This window comes from Rhea pennata, chromosome 26 (genome assembly GCF_028389875.1).
Source record: "Rhea pennata isolate bPtePen1 chromosome 26, bPtePen1.pri, whole genome shotgun sequence".
Taxonomy (NCBI): domain Eukaryota; kingdom Metazoa; phylum Chordata; class Aves; order Rheiformes; family Rheidae; genus Rhea; species Rhea pennata.
Window position 1 is genome coordinate 929427 of NC_084688.1, and position 17995 is coordinate 947421.

General features: G+C 70.0%; 2 protein-coding genes across 2 annotated transcripts; one reads left to right on the forward strand and one right to left on the reverse strand.

The window, feature by feature from the left end:
* The first annotated feature begins 1680 nt into the window (after nucleotides 1-1680).
* HAP1 (huntingtin associated protein 1) lies at nucleotides 1681-15705 on the forward strand. Its single transcript, XM_062595339.1, has 17 exons — nucleotides 1681-1735; nucleotides 4826-4990; nucleotides 5384-5578; nucleotides 10501-10577; nucleotides 10702-10818; nucleotides 10889-10986; nucleotides 11108-11216; nucleotides 11422-11500; nucleotides 11590-11720; nucleotides 11810-11884; nucleotides 11974-12111; nucleotides 12197-12264; nucleotides 12351-12548; nucleotides 12673-12974; nucleotides 13086-13304; nucleotides 13843-13945; nucleotides 14912-15705. The coding sequence occupies exons 1-17, from the start codon at nucleotides 1681-1683 to the stop codon at nucleotides 15198-15200; spliced, it is 2418 nt and encodes an 805-aa protein (XP_062451323.1). The 3' UTR covers nucleotides 15201-15705.
* A 309-nt stretch (nucleotides 15706-16014) lies between these two features.
* LOC134151405 (gastrin/cholecystokinin-like peptide) lies at nucleotides 16015-16517 on the reverse strand. Its single transcript, XM_062595902.1, has 2 exons — nucleotides 16337-16517; nucleotides 16015-16258 (listed from the first exon to the last, which is right to left on the reverse strand). Exons 1-2 carry the CDS (start codon nucleotides 16515-16517, stop codon nucleotides 16140-16142), a joined length of 300 nt encoding a protein of 99 aa, XP_062451886.1. The 3' UTR covers nucleotides 16015-16139.
* Nucleotides 16518-17995: the final 1478 nt, after the last annotated feature.

Genomic DNA, 17995 nt, shown 5'->3' on the forward strand with positions numbered 1-17995 from the left:
CACTTTTGCACAACTCCACGGGGGCGGAGGATGGCGAGTGCCCGGCCGCAGGAGCCTGCGCCGGGCCTGGAGACAGCCAGGGCGAAGGCAGAAGGAGCCGGCGTGGGAAGGGGGCCGGCCCCGGGGGGCGCGGGAGATCCGACGTCCTGCGGCTGAGCTCAGCTGGGCGGCGGAGCCCCGGTGCCGTGCGACAGGGATGCAGCCCGGCTTCCTTGCCAGGACCGGGGACGAGCAAAACAACAGCTGGCTTCCGGGAGCGGCGCAGCGCCGGCCGTGGGAGCCCCGCGCAGCCCCCCGCCGCGCGGCGCGTCCGGCCGGGCGGGGCGCGCTGGGCAACGGCGGCTCCGGGGAAGCGGCAGCCCCCCTTGCTTTGGCCTGCAGCGCCCCTGCTCCCCGCCTGCCCCGGGGGCCCCGCAGGGACGCGCTGAGCCGCGGGGTCTCGGCTGGCCCCGAGCGCGCTGCCGGGCGAGGGGCGGCCGCTGCACGGCCTCGGGTCTGCACCGCGCCCCCGGCCCTGCGCCCGACGCCCTTTTCTTCATCTCGCCCAGGATCTCCAGCCTTTTGATGCCACCTGGTGGCAGCTCGTCCTGGCCGGGGCTGGACACGGGTCTGCAGCCCGGCGCCCGTCCGCTCGCGCCCTCCCGCAGCCGGGAGCCCTTGGGTGCCCGTGGCGGGAGGCTGCGCTGCACCACGCCTGGAGCATCGCTCCGGACTCTCCGCACCGAGCCTCGCGGATGCTCCCGCTGCTCCTGATCGCGGGTCAGACCCTTCCCCGAGCAGGTACAAGTGGCCCTCGGAGCCCCCTACCCGGCTGCAGGCCTGCACAGGGACCCCAGGATTTTAGGCTGAGCTGGGCTGGGTGGCTGAGGCTGCCACTGCCCAGCCCCGGGTCTCCGACCAGCCCACCCGGCCCAGCCCCTGGGCATCTCCTGGGGCAAGCACGGCCCGGAGGGCTCCAGGCGAAGCCCCCACCGAAGCCCTCCGTCCTTCCAGCTGTGCGTTCCCAGCTCGTGTTTCAAAGCAAATGAAAGGACAGTGCAAAGTGGGACTGGGGAAGTCGTTTGGGCTGCAGAGAACAGCCCAGGGCCTGCCCCTGACTGCAGCCTCCTCCCTTCCTGCACCCTGCCGCCACACAGCCGCGGAGGCTGGAGCTGCCGACCCCGGTCTGAGCAGCTCTGCAGCACGCGGCCCTGAGAGCAGAGCAGTGCTCGTGTGCGAGGAGCTGCTCCTGGCTTTTCCGCAGATGCTCACAAGCCCTGGAGCTGCCACGAGCACGTCTGCCCCGCGCAGCCGAGCTGCGTGCGGCCACAGGACCCAGCACGTCGGGGGCCGCGGCAGCGATGCGCCCCTTGGCGTTTCCTGGGCCCTCATCCCGCAGGAGCAGGACTGCAAGCCCGGGAGCTGTGGCCGGATCCCAGCGGAGGGGACGGTCACTGTTCCTCGCACGCTTTCTCCGCCGGGCGCCTGGGCCGGGTGGCTGCGAGCTGCTGCAGCATCCGATGCCGCCGGCGGGGGCCGGCGGGGCCCCCGCGCCGGGGCAGCCCCGGGCGGCGGCCGCGGGGGGAGCGGGCCGGGCCGGGCCGGGCCGGGCCGCCGGCGGGACTACACGTCCCGGCATGCCCGGCCGCGCTCGCACCTGCCCGGGGAGCGGCTTTTGTTATCGGCGGGGCCGCGGGAGCGATGGGCGAGGGCCCCGCGCCGCCTCCCAGCCGCCGGCAGCAGCGCCCGGCGCCGAGTGCGCCGACCCGCGCCCCGGCCCTCCCCGTCTCGCCGGGCCCCCCCGAGCCCCCCGGGCGCCCCCCGAGTGCCCGGGCGGCCGCGCCGCGGGCCGGGCACTGCCGGTCCCAGGCTGCGACGGGCCCGAGCGCCTCCCACCCCGGAGCCCCAAGAGGTATTTGCCTTTTCTTTACCCTTTTCTTATAAATCCAGCTCCTTCTCCTCCCCCTGATCCCCCCGTCCGCAGCCCCAAACTCGTGCTCTCATTAGCTCGGACGGACTTAATAAGTTTTCACGCTTCACTAAGAAAATTGCGGCGGTGGCAGCGGCTCGGCGGAGGGGGGGGGGCTCGGCGGAAGGGGGAGCTCGGCGGAGGAGGGGGCTCGGCGGAGGGGGGCTCGGCGGCGGAGAAGAGGCTCTGGGAGGGGCTGGTTGCGGGCACCCATCTCCCGGCTGGGGAGGGGGCTCTGGTGCACGTGCAGGGCCCGGGCCCGGGCCCGGGTCCAGCTGGTGTTTTACGATCCCTGATGTATGAACCAGGAAGTCTGTGGCCGGGAGCAGGAGGGAGGGATTTTCCCGCTGCATGGGAAGAGGCTGAGGCTGCCAAGAACAGGGCTTGCTCTGTTCGCGGAACAAAACCTGCAATGTGGCTGCACCGCGGTGACATCTGAGGCCACAGTTAAAGCATCAGGTGTCCGAGCAGAAGCCCAGTCAGGGATGGGGAGCCCGTTTCAAAGGGACAGCAAGGCCCAGTTCCTGCGAGCAGCACATGGAGTTAAACTGCAACAAAAGCATCCTCGGATGCTTTGGTGAAGTGCTGGCTCCTGGGCTCGGGCAGGGTCCCTGGGCTGGGCCCAAACCAGGTCCAGGTGAGACAGGGCTGGAGGGGGGAGCACTTGGCACCCAATGGGTGTCCAGGACCCCCCTGTTAGCGCTCGTGCTCGGTCCATGGCATTTGCCACCGCCGGTCATGCCAACCCCCATCCCTGTGGCCCGGCGTGGCTCCCGCTGCTTCGCTCCGAGGATGTGTTCCCCAGCCGCAGCACCACGGCCTGCCAGGACCTGCCTCTCGCCAGCCACGGGCACGGCCGCGGCATGGGAGGCAGTCCCGGCTCGGGAGCAGGCCGAGGCTGGCGGATCCTCTCCCTCCACCATTCCTGCCTCCGTCCCCACGGGGAAGGTCCTCCGGCCCTGCTCCCCCTCTGCCGTCCCCTCCTGCCACCAGGCACTCACCGCTCCAACGCTGTTTGCTCTGAGACGGGCTCCCCCCTCGGCCTCCAACTCCTGCCACAGCAGCTGAGGGGAAAAAATAGCCCAGAGCAGGCACAGCCGCCCCGTGCTGCCCCTCAGCTGCTGCCGAGCATCGACATCCAGTGCTCGCCTTCGCCCCGCGCTTCCCGCAAGGCCTCCTGGCCAGCTGTGGGCTTGGGGTTGGGGCCCGGCCCCGCGGCCAGGCTGCGCCCGGGGCATGGGAGCTTCCCGGACAGCCCGGGCACGCGGGACTGGGAGGACACAGCCACTGTCCTCCTCCCGGGGGTCAACCCAGCCACCCAGGTGCCCCTTGCTGTGGGGTTTGCGCTGGCTGAGCAGGGAGTCGCGGCTGGCGTCTCCGATCCCAGCTCGCAGCTGCTTTTCCCCTCGCCATCCCCTGGCGCGGGGCTCCAGCCCGGCCGCTCTCTGCGGGTATCCCAGGGAGCGGGTCTCTGCTCGGCCCGGAGGCAGGTTTGCTCCTGGCCGAGGCGCTGGAGCAGGAGCCGTGTGGCTGTGTTTGGAGCAGGCAGCCCCTCGGAGGAGGGCAAAGAGCCGGGCGCGCAGGGCTGTGCGTGCTGGCTGCGAGCGGGCCGTGCTGGCGCCTGCCTGCTCTCCGGGCCCAGGCATCTGGCCGTTTGCACGGCCTGGGCCGGCAGCTCCCCCCGGGCTGGCGGTTCCCCCTGGGCTGGCAGTCTGCCCCGGCTCACGCCTTGCTTCCCGGGCGGCAGCTCCGTAAGCCCATCTAGGGGAGGCTGCTGCGGGCAGGCGCTGGCGGCTGGGGCCGGCGGGGCCCGGGTGCGCCGGGAGCTGCTCTCGCCTGCCTGAACAGGGTGCCCTGCGCGGGCAGAGCTAATGCAAATGCGGGAGCCGGGCCAAGCGGAGACGCAGGGTGCTGGCAGCCCCGCTGCGTGCTGACTCACGCACCGCCGAGCGCCCGGCGGGGATCCCAGAGCCTCGGCACGGTCGGTCCATTTCCTTCTTCTCCGGGCGAAAGCGGGGAGGGGGAGCACCGTCGGGGCTGAGAGGACCCTTCCCGAGAGCCTCGGAGCGGGAGGTTGTTGGGAGGCTCTCGCTGGCCCAGCCTGCGGGGTTGGGGTTGGGGCTGGGGCTGCCTTTCTTGGGGCAGCGGGGTGCAGGATTGGACCGCGCTGGCCCGGCGCCATGGGGCAGAGGGCTGCGTGCGCGCGTCAGGGCGTCTCCGCTGCCCCATCCCGCGGCCACGGGGTGAGAGGGGAGCCGGAGGCGGCGCGGGTGCGGCGGACGTGCCGGCAGCTGGGCAGGAGCACGTGCTGGGAGGGAGGCGGCACCGTCCCCGCGCGAACCGGCTGTGGGGCCGAGGTGCTGCGGCGTGCCGGCAGCGGCAGCACGGAGCACGGGAAAGCAGCCCCGCGGCCCGCCGAGAACCAGCATCCCGCAGAGGGGGCAGCTGGACTTTGCTCCCCGAGGTGGGGCGAGCGCGGCCGAGCAGCTGCGTGCTGCCCCCGGGGCACGAGGGACACGGGGATGCTGGGGAGCAGCGTCCTGCCGGGCCCTTCGGAGCAGCTGCTGCTCCGGGCAGCAGCGCGCGCTCGCTGCGGCGCTGGCCCCGCTGTGGCTGTCGCCCCGCGGCCGCAGCAGCACGGAGCAGGTTCGCTGCCCTGAAAAAGCGCTGCTGCCCCGGCGTAGGTACCAACCTGGGGCCAGCAGGCGAGGGGACGGGCCTGCCCTCGCCGTCGCGGCCTGCAGCGAACGGCTCCGACGCCGGCCGGAGCGTGGGTGCTGCAGCCGCAGGCGCCCCGGGCCGCCGGGGTCGCCGGGGCCGGGCCGGGGGCAGGATCCCGCAGCCCTGCGCCTCGTCCTCACGGCTGCTTCTCCGCAGGCACCGGCTGCCGCGCTGGGGAGCTGCTTCCCCCCGATGGCCGCGGCCTCCCCCACGTAACGGCAGCCAAGCTGGACGCCGCCGCCCCGTCGGAGCGTCCCCGGCCCGGCCCGGCGCTGCCCGGCGGCCCCGCGGGCAGCGGCCGCGACGCCGCCACCGTCACCGGTGCGTAGAGAGGGGCCGGGCCGGGGCGGGCCGGGCCGGGGCGGGCCGGGCCGGGCTGGGGCGGGCCGGGGGCTGTCGGGGGCCGCGGCATCCCCGGCGCCGCTGGCCAGGAGGTGGCAGCAGGAGCCTTCCCACGGGGAGGGGGGCTGCGGGGAGATGGGGCTGGGGTGGCCCTGCATACGGGACCCTCAGGCACCGAGTGGCCGTGGGGGGCTGGCTTTGGGGGCTGGCCCGTCTGCAGCAGCCCCAAACCCAACGATGACTAAAGGGCTTCAGGGATGCAGGCGGGGCTCCATGGCTAGGATGCCCTGCAGCCCCGCTGCTGCCCCTCTCCCATGCCCCGTGGCTTGCCCAGCATCGTCCTGGCTGACATGGTGCCGCTCGCTCCCCCAGATCTGCGCGGCGGTGGCAATGTCCCCGAGGTGGAGATCATCAGCCTGCTGGGCGAGCGGCTGCCCCGCTACACGCTGCGGGTGGACACGGTGTTCGGCTACGACCACGACGACTGGCTGCGCGTGCCCCTGGTGCCGCCGGAGGCCCCCGCCGCCCTCACCCCCCGGCAGACAGAGGAGACCCTGCAGTACTTCCGTGAGTGCCCGGCACCGCGGGGCGGGGGCGGAGCGCTGTAGCGGGCACACCGCGTTTTCTGGGGCGCAGGAGCTAATCGGAGCTAACGGGATTGACGGAGTGGATATCCTTGGCCAGAACATCCTGGGCTAATTCCGGGACCCGCTTCTGCAGAGCTGAGCCGGACGCTCGGAGAGAACCTCCGACCTCTCTGGGAACCCCAGCGTCCCACCGAGTGCTGTGCCGTAGCTCTCCGGGTGGGAACAGGGAGCACCGGGCCGAGGGTGTGGTTGAGTGGTCCCAAGTGCATCCAGTTTCTCTGGGCCACCAAAAAGGACAAAACCAGGTCGATAGCCAGGAACAGCTAAGGAGATGCCGGGGCATGGGGGAGATGGTCCGGGATCCTGGGATTTGGGCACCCGGCACTATCAGCAGCCTCGTGGCTGCGTGAACCAGGCAGCATGCACCGGTGGCACGTGCGGCGGCCAGGGAGGGCCGGCTCCCACCCCGGGCGCCCGGCAGTGCGTCAGGGCCCGTTCCCGGCTCGGGGCCAGTGGGTTGGCAGGGGGCACAGATGGGATTAGCTGTGATTTCTTTTTTCCCTGCCTCTGGCCTACATGTGATGGGAGGGGGGAGGATTAGCAAGAGAGGGGCTGTGCTGGGGGAGGGCAGGGGGTGGAAGTGGGGCAGCGGGAGACAGATGGGGCTGACGGCTGGGTCCCGCTGCCCGCCCGTCTCCCTTCCCCTCGGCCAGCCCCCACCACGCCAGGGCTGAGGATGCACCAGGCAGCATGTTCCTGGCAGAGGGGCTGCCCCAGCCCCGGCTGCCCGCTGGGAGAGCAAAGGGGCCAGCGGCTGTGGGGCAGTAGTGGCCAGACCCCATGCTGTGGCCAGTGCCGGGCCACCCCTGGGGCGCAGTGGCCCTGTGGGGTGCCCCGTCCAGCTGCTCCGTGCACTGACGGTGGGAGCTCACTCTGCCCCGGCACCGCAGCCCTGCAGGGCACATTTCTCCCTGCCCTGGCACCTGGGTGCCACTTGCGTGTGCTGCTGGGGAGGGGGCCGGACTCCCTCATCCCTTTACCCAAACCTTTAAGCTGCCATCAGAAATAGCCCCCTGTAAGCTGCTTGCTCAGAGGCACCGGGGACCTGCACAGAGGAGCAAATCCCCTGTAGGGGATTAGGAAGAAGCAGCTCCTGCCTTTCCAGGAAGAGCCTCGCACTTATGTCCTTGGGCCAGGGGGCCTGGGCCAGGGGGTGCCCAGACGAGCTCGGGGAGTCCCCGGGCCCATAGCCTGGGATAGGTCAGGGGACAAGGCTTCCGTGGGGAAGGACCCTGGAGCTGGGTGCAGCCACCTCCCCGTGAGCCCCAGGCGTCCTGGAGCACCATGCTCCTCAGGAGCTGGTGCAGGGCCCCGCGCCTTGAGCTCTTGAAATCCCGCTGGAGAAACATCAGTGCAGGGAGGAGGGAGAGGGCCGAGGCTCAGGACGTGTGGGCCTGATCCCCAGCTCCAGGAGGGGTCTGGTTACAGCTGGACATGGTGTGGGGTCGGGATCCTGGTCCAGCGGGTAGGAGTCCGGCGAGCAAATAAAAGCATCGTGCGTTGCTGAGGAGCAGCTCCCGTTGCAGCCTCATTGATTCTTGGACTAGTTCAATAGTCACTCGCAATTGCCCGGGGGGCAGGCAGCGGGGGCGGGCAGCGTGTATTTGTCTGCATTACTGGCGTTGCACTAGAGAACTGGCCCGCTCGGTGCTCTGTGGGCTCCAGCGCGCCGCCCCCTCTCCTGCTGCCCTCCCGCCCGCGGCGCCTGTGCTACGTGCTAGCCAGCTCCTGTATAATTGAAGGCCAGCATTATTTATTTAGCTCTCTCTGCTTCTGCTACCCCTGCACAAGTGCACATGCAGGGACGGTGGGTGCCGGCTGAGAGGTGCAGGGCAGCCCGGACAGGGTGCGGGGGGACGTGCTTTGGGTCAGCTCCCGGCCTCCGGCTCCAGCCCCTCTCCTCCGTGGAGCTGTCCCCACGCTGCCGCGAGCGGCTCTTCGCGACCGAGCGGGGCAGGAGGCCGTGAGCTGCGCGGGCGGCGCTGGCAGAGGGAGACCCTGGACGGGGCATGGTTGCGGGGTGAGGAGCGAGGCTGGCCGGGCCAAGGGTGGGGGGGCGGGGGGGCTGTGCCAAAGGCCGTGCTGTGGCTATCACAGCGAGCCCAGCCCTGCACCCGACCTGGGTTTGGTGAGAGGGACCCCAAATCCCCCCTTGCCCCTAGCAGGGGGCAGAAGCTGCCATCTGGGGCAGCCCCCAAAGTTGCTGCAATCCCTCAGCGTCGTCCTCCCCAACAGGCCGGGCACCATTCGGGGGTGGGGGGGCAGCGTGCCCAGAGGCCCCCCCCCCCCCCCCATGTGGGTGGCCCGGGAGGTGGGACGCAGAGCCCAGCCGTACCGGCACCCTGGGGCCAAGCATCCTCACGGGGAGCGTGTCCTCGGGGTGCCCCGATGGGGCCCCCGGTCCCGGGGTGCCCTGACGGGGAGCTTGTCCCCAAGGAGCCCCGACGGGGATCGCGGTCCCGGGGAGCCTGCGCGTCCCCGGGGGGCGGGAGCCCGGCGCGAGCCGCGCTGCGGGGGCAGCGGGGCGGCTCCGCGGTCCGGCCCGCCCCCGGCCGCGGCCGCGCTGGGCCGCGCCGGGCAGGTGCGCGCAGGCGGGGGCGACCCTATAAAGAGGGGCGGGCGCGCAGCGCGGCTCGGCTCGGCTCGCTGCGGCTCTGCCCGGCCCCGCGCCATGGAGATCTGGAGCAGCCCCGCTGCCTACGACGAGCTGAACGGGAACGCGGAGCCTGGCGGCGGCGCCGACCCCATCGCCCGCGAGCTGGAGGAAGGTGAGCCCGGCCCGGCCCGGCCCGGCTCGGTTCGGCTTGGCCCGGGCATTGCCGCTGCCCTGCCCAGCCCGGCTCGGCCAGCGGCCGCTGGCGGGGTTGTCGGGCTGCGTGGTGGTGCCTGGTGAACCCGGGGAGTCCTGGGGGGCAGGAGGGCCCCGGCCCGGGCGCTCTGGAGGTCTTGGGGCTGGTGAGAGCCCCCTTTCTGCCCCCGAAGCGGGTCCCTGTGGCTCGGGGGCGCTGGCCAGGGCCACGTTCCCCCGGCTGGGTCTGGGGACCTGGCCGAAACCCCGCTGGGTCTTGCAGCTGCCCACTCACCCCCTGAGTGGGGTCACCCTTACTGGGGCTGCGTGTCCCCCCAAGTGTGGGGGCCGCCGTGCTGTGGGGCGTGGGTCCCCCGCCACGCTGTGCCACCCCCATCCTGCTGCTTGGGGCGCCTGCACGTACGTGCTTGCCAGCGCTGCGGCCCCCAGCGTCTCGCAGGGGCCTGCCACTCACTCACGCCTTAACGATGCTCATGCTCTAATTATTTCCAATTATGGCTCGGCAGCCTGGCGAGGCGCAGTTGGGACCCCTGCGGGGAGCGAGCCCCTGTTGGGGAGGGGAGCAACGCCTGGGCTGGCCCTGCGGACGTGCCCAGGGGCCGGCGGGGTGGCAGGATGGTGCGTCCGGAGGGGGAGCGGGGGAGCATTGCCAGAGCAGCCCCCGGCGGGGGTGAGGCGGTGGGATTTGTGCAGCCGAGCCGCTCCTGCTACCCCACTTCATGTGTTGGGGGCGACCGCAGTGGTGGGGGTCAGCGCAGCAGCAGGGGAGCCCCAAGCAGAGCCAGCACCCCTGCTGCAAGGAGGGGCCGAGGCATGTGCCATAGGGGTGGCATGCGATCTGGGGCAAAGCGGGGAGCAAGCGTCGGGGGCCCACAGGGCCCTGGGCCTTATGCTCGGTGCTGGCCACCTCCTGCCGCGCGGCTGCAGCGTTGCCATCTGGGTCTGCGCTCTGGCAGCCTTTGCAAGCACAGTTAGCAGGATCGGTGCTGGGGGCCAGGCGTCCCTGTCCCCACGCTGCCTCTGCACGCCAGAGACCCAGATACCAGCGGGAGGGCTGTAGCTGGGGAAGAGCCCGCAGTGCCGGTGTGCAGGCAGCTGCCTTCGCCTCTGCTGCGCTGCAGCCGGGGGGGAGCGTGGGGCTGCAGCAGCCCGGGCGAGGGGAAGCGTCTCGGGGCTGGGCTCGGCCCTTCCACTGCCAGGCAGGGGATATGGAGATCCAGCCTTGCGTGGAGCCGGCGGGGAGCTCTCGGATAACCCGTGCGTGCTCCTTCCCTTTGCTCCTGGCTGCCAGAACAGGGCACGATTCGTATGCTGGGAGCCAGGCTGAGGACTTCTAACGCTCACTGCACTTGTGAGCTGGGCTGGACTGGATCCCTGTGCTTCAGCTCTGCCTCGGCCGGCGTCTGCAGAGAAACTAGGGCAGCGCTGGCTAGGGGAGATTTGGGGGAGGGAGGCTGGAGACAGATTGGAGGTGACAGTGCCTCGCAGCCCAGCTCCGCACAGTGCCACCGATTCCTATTTATGCCAGAGTTTCCCGCCTGGCTTTTTGCTGGAGATGTCGCCTCTGATCCCGTCTGTGCAACCTGCATTTTTCCATTCCCTCCTTCTCATCTGTGTGATGTTCTGTGGCTGGGCTGGCATCCGTCCGCAGGTGATGGTTTCGGAGAGGGGAGCTCGGCTTGCTTCCCCGTGCGCTGAGGCATGGGCAAGGCAGGAGCACGGCCCGTTTGCTGTCCCGCTATTACTGCCCACCTCTGGCCGTGCTCCCGGTCTCTGCTCTGTTGCTCCAAGGCTGCTGGTGCCGTGCAAGTTAAGGGTCCTTCTCCGTGACCAGCACGGAGGATCTGTGCAGCCTGCAGTGGCCATTTCTGGTGTCCTCCCCCAGGCCCAGACGGGACTGCGAGCGCAGAGGGGGAAACGGCGGCACCGGGCAGGCGTACCCGCAGCTCGCTGCGTCTGTCCTCTGCCGCTAGCCCAGCACAGGGCTGCCGCGGCGGAAGGGGAAGGCTAATCCGTCACCCTTGCTCCTGCAGTCCTGTGTGCTGAGCGGGTTGGCAGGATCACCAAGACCTACCACGACATCGATGCTGTCACCAACCTGCTGGAAGAGGTAGCGCTGGGTGTCTGCTCTGAGCACGAGCTCAGAGTGGGACTGTGGGGATGCGCTGGTGGGCATGGGGCACCGGGGCTGAGCAGGGGGAGGCCCTGGGCTGATGCAGTCCTGTCCCCCGCAGAAAGAGCGGGACCTGGAGCTGGCGGCACGCATCGGGCAGTCCCTGCTGAAGCAGAACCGGAGCCTGACGGAGCGCAACGAGCTGCTGGAGGAGCAGCTGGAGCTGGCCAAGGAGGAGGTAACGGGGTCCCGGTGCGGGGCGGCCATGCGCCCCGTCCGCCGGGCCCTGACACCCCGTCCTGGTGCAGATCGCGCAGCTGCGCCACGAGGTCTCCATGCGGGACGACCTGCTGCACTTCTACGCGACAACGGAGGAGAGCGAGCCCGGCTCCGCCGCCTCCACGCCGTGAGTGCGGCGGGGTCCCCCCGGGGCTGGCGGGCGTGCCGGGCTGGCGGCCCCTTCCCGCTCGCGGGGCCGCCCCGTCCTGCCGCGGCGGCGGTGCTCAGTGCCCTCCCCGCACCCCCAGGCTGCCCCGGCGTGAGTCCTCGCCGTCCCTGCAGCAGTACTTCCAGTACGACGTCCTGCAGCAGAAGCTCAAGGGCCTGGAGGAGGAGAACCAGAAGCTTCGCCTGGAGGTGAGGGGGGACACGGGGCATGCGGTGGACTGTGCCACAGCCCCACTGTCCTCTCCATGCTGTCCCCACCCCACTTGCTGCTGGGAGCCAGTGCAGAGGGGACCTGGGTGCCAGCTGGGGAGCCCTGAAGGGATTTGGCCGGCAATGGCCTCGGGGAGGCTGGTGCCAGCTGCTGGCTGCGCTCAGCCCCTGTCCCTCCGCCCAGGCCACCAGCATTGCCACCGAGACCTGTCGGTACGAGGACCAGGAGCAGCAGCTGATGATCGACTGCGTGGAGCAGTTCTGTACGTGGGCATCTCCCGCCCGGGGCGGCCCGTGGGAGCGCGTGGGGCAGGCGTGGGCCGGGCGGTGACGGCCCCCGTGCCCTCCCCAGCCGAAGCCAGCCGGCAGGTCACCTACCTCTCCGAGGAGCTGGCCCGCAAGACGGAGGACACGGCCCGGCAGCAGGAGGAGATCAGCCAGCTCCTGGCGCAGGTGGTGGACCTGCAGCAGAAGTGCCGCTCGGTGAGCACCCGCTCCCCGCGTGCCCAGCGGCCCCGGCCCTGTGCTGGGGGGCCGTGGGGCACGGCGCCCTGACCCGTTCCCGCCCGCAGTACGGCTCCGAGGTGGAGGAGCTCCAGCAGCACCTGGCCGCGGCCAGGGAGGCGCATCAGCAGCTGCGCACGGAGGTGAGCCGGGGCCGGGGGCAGCGCGGGGGGCTCGCCCCGCGGCGAGCGCCGGCCCGGCCGCTGCCCTGAGCCCGGCCCGCACCCCGCAGCTGCGGGACCTGCAGGAGAAGTACGCGGAGTGCGGCGGGATGCTGCAGGAGGCCCGGGAGGAGGTGAAGAGCCTGCGCAGCCGCAGCCTGCCCAACAGCACCGTCGGCCGCTACGGCGCGCCCAGCCTCCTGCCCCTGGTGAGCGCCGGGCCCGGGGCGGTGGGGGGCTGCACCGCACCGGCGCCACTGCCGCCCCCAACCCCCATCCACCCCGCGTTCCCAGGACTCGCTGGCTGCTGAGATCAAAGGGACGATGAGGAAGGGAGCGGATGGCTGCTCCTCGGACTACAAGTGAGTGCTGGCGCTGGCAGTCCCCGGGGAGGGGAGGGCCGGGCCGGGCCGGAGGCGCCGGCTCCATCCCCGCATCCCTCCCGCAGGAGCTGCCTGCGGGTCTTCGAGACGGTGAAAGCCGTGAACCAGGCGGCCCGAGCGAGGTCGTGCTCCGAGTCGCCCCGGCACACGCCCGGCTCCAAGCAGCCGTCGGCCGCCCCCTCGGGGGGGGGCAGCACCCCCCGGACCAGCTGCTACGGCTCAGGCAGCGCCAGCCTGGGCCTGGAGCCCTCGGTGAGCGCCCGGTGAGTGCCCGGAGTGGGGGCCGCGGCAGCGCCAGCGGAGCAGCGGCAATAGCGCGGGCATGGGGCGGTGGGGCTGGGTCCCCCACCGCAGCGCCGAGCCCCCTGACGCTGCGCGCTCTGGCAGGGGCGAGGAGGCCGGAGAGGAGCGCGGGGCCGTGCCGCGCCGGCACGACCTGGAGGCAGCGGTGCAGCGGCTGTCGGCGCGCCAGGAGAGCCATGCCTCGGAGCGCTCCTTCTTCGAGACGGAGCGGGAGCACAAGCTGCGGCGGCTCAGGGAGGTGGAGAGCTCCAGCGGCTTCCTCACCCCCAACGAGAGCGTCGTGTCCACCGGCTCGGGCGGCTCCGAGCTCACCGCCGGCTCCGGCTTCTCCCTGGGCTCCCTCTCCTTCCTGCCCGACAAGCTGCAGATCGTGAAGCCCCTGGAAGGTGAGGGGGGGGCCGGACGTGGCCCGCGGGGCCGTGCGGGAGCAGCCGGGGCCGGTGTTCCTGCGGTGCCGGCTGAGCCGCGGCCGTGTTTTCCCCCCCCCCCTCCTCCAGGCTCCGTGACCCTCCACCACTGGCAGCAGCTGGCGCGGCCTGACCTGGGCGGCATCCTCGTGCCCCGGCCCGGGGTGCTCACCAAAGACTTCCGGCAGCTGGACGTCGACCTGGAGGAGGTCTACAACTTGGACGACCTGGAGGAGGATGACGTGGACGCCAGCTCCTTCCAGCTGCTCCCTACCTCAACGCCTGCCAAGGGCAAGCAGCGCCCCGGCGGTGAGCGCGGGGCCGGGGGCAGGCTGGCGCACGGCACTCGGCACCCCCCCGCGCTCCTGCCCCGGCTTTGGCTCTGCCCCTCGTGCTCCCCGTGCTTTCCCTCCTCGCTGTCCCAGCTCCTGGTGTCGGCCTGTCCCCCCGTCTGTCCGTCCCTCGTGTACGTGCTCCGTCTGTCCGACCCTGTGCAGCAGCAGCACGAGGGCATCTCTCCCGCGGCCCCGGCTGGGCCATGCTCCCGCCAGCACCTGGCTCCTCGCCCCGGGCGAGCCCTGGTCCAGCCATGGGGAGAGGACGGGATGTTGCCTCTGACCCCCGTGCGGGATTGCAGCTCCCTTCTCCAAGCAAAGGCTGCTCCAAAACGCAGCTGGACCTTGGGACCTTGGGGCTGTGCCCCGTGTCCCCGCTCGCTGCATGCAGATTCCAGCCAGCTGTGGCAGCTCGCTCCTTGCCGGGCTCCGGTGCCGTGTGCCCGGAGCGGTGCTCTCTGCGTCTGTGTGTCGTCCCGCTCCAATAACCCCCTGTCTCCTGTCCCTTCCAGTGTTCCTCTCTGTTAACAACCTCCCCCAGACCCCGTCTACCTTCACCATCACCACCTGCCACATCCTCCACCCCACCACCGAGATCACCACGGTGACACCCAGGTAAGGCGCGTGGTCCCGCCACAGCCTGCCTCCCGGCCCCGCTCCTGCCGGCGCCCCGCTGGAGGAAGTGGCCGGCGCGGGGCCCCCGATGCTCTGACAAGCCCCCGACATAACGTGCACGTCCCCCACCCTCACTGCTGGAGCTGTGCCCATCGCCGTCCCCGGCAGCCGGGGGGGAGCGCAGCCCCCCGGGAGGATGCTCAGGGGCAGGTCGTGGAGCGCTGCCTCCTGCTGCTTTTGGGGCTGCTGCACCTTGGTGGGAAGAAGGACTTGCTCAGCATGGACGGTGACGGACTTGCACTAGCAGGCAGCCCCCAGCTGGGGCAAGAGCAGCTTTCGCTCCAGTTGCTGCAGGGAGGCGCCTTTCCTGGGAGTTGATATGGATTTTGCTTCTTCCTCTTCTCCCGCCCTTAACCAGTGCACTGGAGAGAGCTTTTCCCAGTCTGGAGCAGCGGAGGTGCTGGAAGTGCAAACCCTGCCCTCCGTGGGTGCTGCACCGGTGCAGCGGGGCCGGGGCCCCCCCTTCCTGCTTGCCCTTGTGCCTGTAGGCTGCTCGCAGCTTGTTTCCAGCCCTCCTGCCAAACCTCCTGCTTCCCCCTCGCTGCTGCTCTGAGTGTGGACCTGGGGCTCCCGAATTAATGAGTGCAGGCGCCTGGCCCCAGTGAGCCCCCGGCGTGAGGATGGGGCAAGCTAGAGTCCCCTGTGCGCTGTTAGGTGCTGCGACCACAGCCTGTCCCCACCAGCCCAGGGGGAAGCACGGCCACAGCCATGTACCGGCAATGCCCTGCTAAGGGGGCTGCCCCACGCGAGCCTGGGGCTGGCGCAGGGGGGGTGGGGCGAGCTGTGGGCTTCGGGCGTTGCAGCCTCTTTCGAGGCTCGTTAGGTCCTTGCGCTGCTGGAGACAAGAGCTGGCCCAAGGAGCGCGCCGGCCCTGCTGAGCCCCGCTTTGCTCTCTCCTCCCTGCAGCCTGTATAACACCGTCGTGCCTTCTTGTGGGCCCTTTGAGAGGCTGAGCGGCGGCAGCCCCCCGCCGGAGCCCGCGCGCCCCTGCCCGCTGGGGCTCGTCCCGCTGCTGCTGGCGCGGGGCATCTGCGCCTCGGCGCCGGGCTCCCCGCGGCAGGAGCGGCCCCCGCCCAGGAGCAGCATCTTCAGCTTGAACCTGGTGGAGAAGCTGCGGCGCCTGGGGCTGGACAAGGTGGTGGCCAGAGGGGAGACGTCCTACGCGCGAGGGCCGCGCGGCGACGGGCTGACGTGACGGCGAGGCGGCACGAGCTGCGTCCTCCACCGCGCTCGCTCCCTCCGTCCTCTCCTGTCCGCTGGGAAGCGGAGCCCCCGTTCCCGCAGCCCCGGCTCCCTCGGGGCTGCGCGGCTGCTCCCCGGGGCTGCGGCGGCTCCCGCGGCCGTGCTTGCAGTTTGTCTCAGGGAAAGCGCCCCGAGGTGCCGGGAGCCATAAGGACCATTCCTGTTCGCGCCTGGCTGCAGCGAGGGCGCCTGGCCGGACATGGGTGCCCAGGGCGGAGATGGCTTTTTGCCGGCACTGGGACCTAGGGCAGCACCTGGGCTGTCTTTTAAAGAAATGTTTCTTTTTTAAGCTCCTTTTCTCTCCAGTAAGTAGAAGGGGGGAGGAAAGCCTCCCCCCCTTGGGCGAAGCTGTGGGCGCAGTGGCCCGTGCTACTCCGGGGTAGCTGGTGCCCGTGGGTTCGCTGCTGCCGATGCACCCTCGGCCCCGGCTGCGCCCCGCCAAATAAATGTGACCACATGAAGCAGCTGCTGTGTGCCGTGTCTGCAGCCACCCGGCCTTTCCCCTTGTGTCCCTGCCTGGTGATTCCTGGGGGGGCCAAATCTGGCCAGCTCCGCTCTGCTCCCTGGGGTGGGCTGGGCTCTCCCAGCAGGAGCAGCATCCCTGTGCTCAGCCCGGCCCCGGCGGAGCGAAGTGCCCTGTCTGCGGGGCTGGGCGAGCTGTGCCGATCCCCGTGGATGGGGTCACCCCGGGCATGCAGCCTTCCCCGGCTCTGCCTAGAGAAACTCCACGCAGCAGGGCTGTAGCTCCAGAGCTTTATTGCGGGACAATCCATGCACCGAGTGTGCTCGTGCTCTGCGCTGCAGCAGGGCCGTAGCGCCAGAGCTTTACTGCGGGAAGATCCACGCAGCGAGCGCGCTCGCGCTCTGCGCCCCCGGGCGCGAGCGGCACGGGCTAGGCGGCGGCGGACGAGTCCTCGGCGCTGCGGCGGCCGAAGTCCATCCAGTCGGGGTAGTAGTAGTGGTCGTGCAGGACCTCGGCGCCGTGCACGTAGCCCTGCTGGGTGCTCAGCTCTGCGGGGGCAGAGGGGCCGCTCAGCGCCGCCCCGGCCCCGCGGCGGCGGCGGCGGCGGCGGCGGGGCCCGGCGGTACCTGCGAGCAGCTGCGGCAGGAGGCGGGGGACGAGGCGCTGCTGCTCCAGGTCCCGCTCCCGGCGCGGCGCGGCGGCGGCGGCGGCGGCGGCGCGGGGCCAGCGCGGAGCCTCGGCCGCCGGTCGCGCCAGGCAGGCGGCGGCGGCGGCCAGCACGAGGCCGATGCAGACCCTCCTCTTCATGGCTGCGGGGCAGCGGCGTGAGGCACCGCGCAGCGGCGCCCGGCCCGGCCCGGCCCGGCCCGCCCGCTCCCCCCGGCCCCGGTCGGCCCGGCCCCCCCCGGCCCTGCTCACCTGCGGCGTCCGCGGCGGCCCCGGCCCCGGCCCCGGCCCCGCTTTAAAGGTGCCGCCGCCGCCGCCCGCCCCGCCCCGCCCCGCCCGGCCCCGCTCGGCCCGGCCCGACGGGGCCCCCGCCCCGCCCGGGGAAACGCGCACACAGGCACGTGTGTATGTGCATACAGACACACGCACGCCCGTAGGGACACGCACGTGCGTGCGCAGACACGTATGTTCACGTATAGACACAGCCGGACGTGCACTCGCACAGAGACTAACGCACGCGTGTATATGCACAGATACGTATGTGCACAGAGGCAGGTGCGTGCATGCGCACACACACATATATACACATACATGTGCGCACACACACACACACACACACAGACACAGCCACGCATACACAACATGCGCACAAAGTACATATGCGGACACACACTTGCATATGCACACATATATGTACAGAGACAAGTGTGTGTGTGTGTGGGGGCAAACATTTATGTGTATGCAAACGCACATAGCGCTCACTCTCTCTCTAAATGAACATGCAGGTATATATACACACACACACACACCCGCTATTCACATCTGTCTCTGTTCCTGCATGTGTGTGTGTGTGTCTCTGTCTGTCTATACACACACGCGCGCGCGTGCGTGTGCATGTGTGCAGGCACATGGCAGAGGGGGTGCCACCTAGCTCAGTGTGTGTGTGTGGGGGGGGGGGGGGCTATGTATGTATATTGGTTTGCCCTTCCGTATCCTATATCAGTACTCATACACCCCATGTGTGCTTGCACATGTGTGTGTATTCTTGTCTCGTGTGCACGCTCTCTCTCTCTCGCTCGCTGTGTGTGTGTTTGTGTCTTTATATACAAAACCGCAGTATATGTACATACAGATTTTATAAAATATACACACACACATATGTTTTTATATATATATATATATATATATGTGTGTGTGTGTGTGTGTGTGTGTGTATGTATGTATATATATGCACAAATATATATGCAGACACACATGTATAAATACATATACGCATGTGCACATGCATATATATGCATACATGAGAGTGACTGAATCCCCCCCCCCCCCCCCCCCGGCCAGGCCTGTCCAACCCGTTGACCATTCCCCATCTGCCAGCCAGCCCTGATATGGCCTTCCACCTTCCAGCATCGATGGGTCCTCCTGCCCGTGTTTGCCCTCATGCCGTTGTATTTGTAGAGCCCATTTGTCTCCCTCCTTCAGCCCGATAAGCACCAGCGATATGCTCTGGCGCTGATGCATGCCAGGGTTTGCTCTCCGTTATGGTCCACAGCCCTGCGTCTGCGAAGGCCAATATTCGCGCTCTTTAAATAAACCCGAAACAAATGGGCTTTCAATGG

Coding starts and splice junctions, on each gene's coding strand:
- HAP1 (XM_062595339.1), top strand. CDS start 1,681: ATGGGCGAGGGCCCCGCGCCGCCTCCCAGCCGCCGGCAGCAGCGCCCG. Junction 4,991..5,383: donor CGACGCCGCCACCGTCACCG/GTGCGTAGAGAG, acceptor TCGCTCCCCCAG/ATCTGCGCGGCGGTGGCAAT. Junction 12,265..12,350: donor GGCTGCTCCTCGGACTACAA/GTGAGTGCTGGC, acceptor TCCCTCCCGCAG/GAGCTGCCTGCGGGTCTTCG.
- LOC134151405 (XM_062595902.1), bottom strand. CDS start 16,517: ATGAAGAGGAGGGTCTGCATCGGCCTCGTGCTGGCCGCCGCCGCCGCC. Junction 16,259..16,336: donor CCTGCCGCAGCTGCTCGCAG/GTACCGCCGGGC, acceptor CTGCCCCCGCAG/AGCTGAGCACCCAGCAGGGC.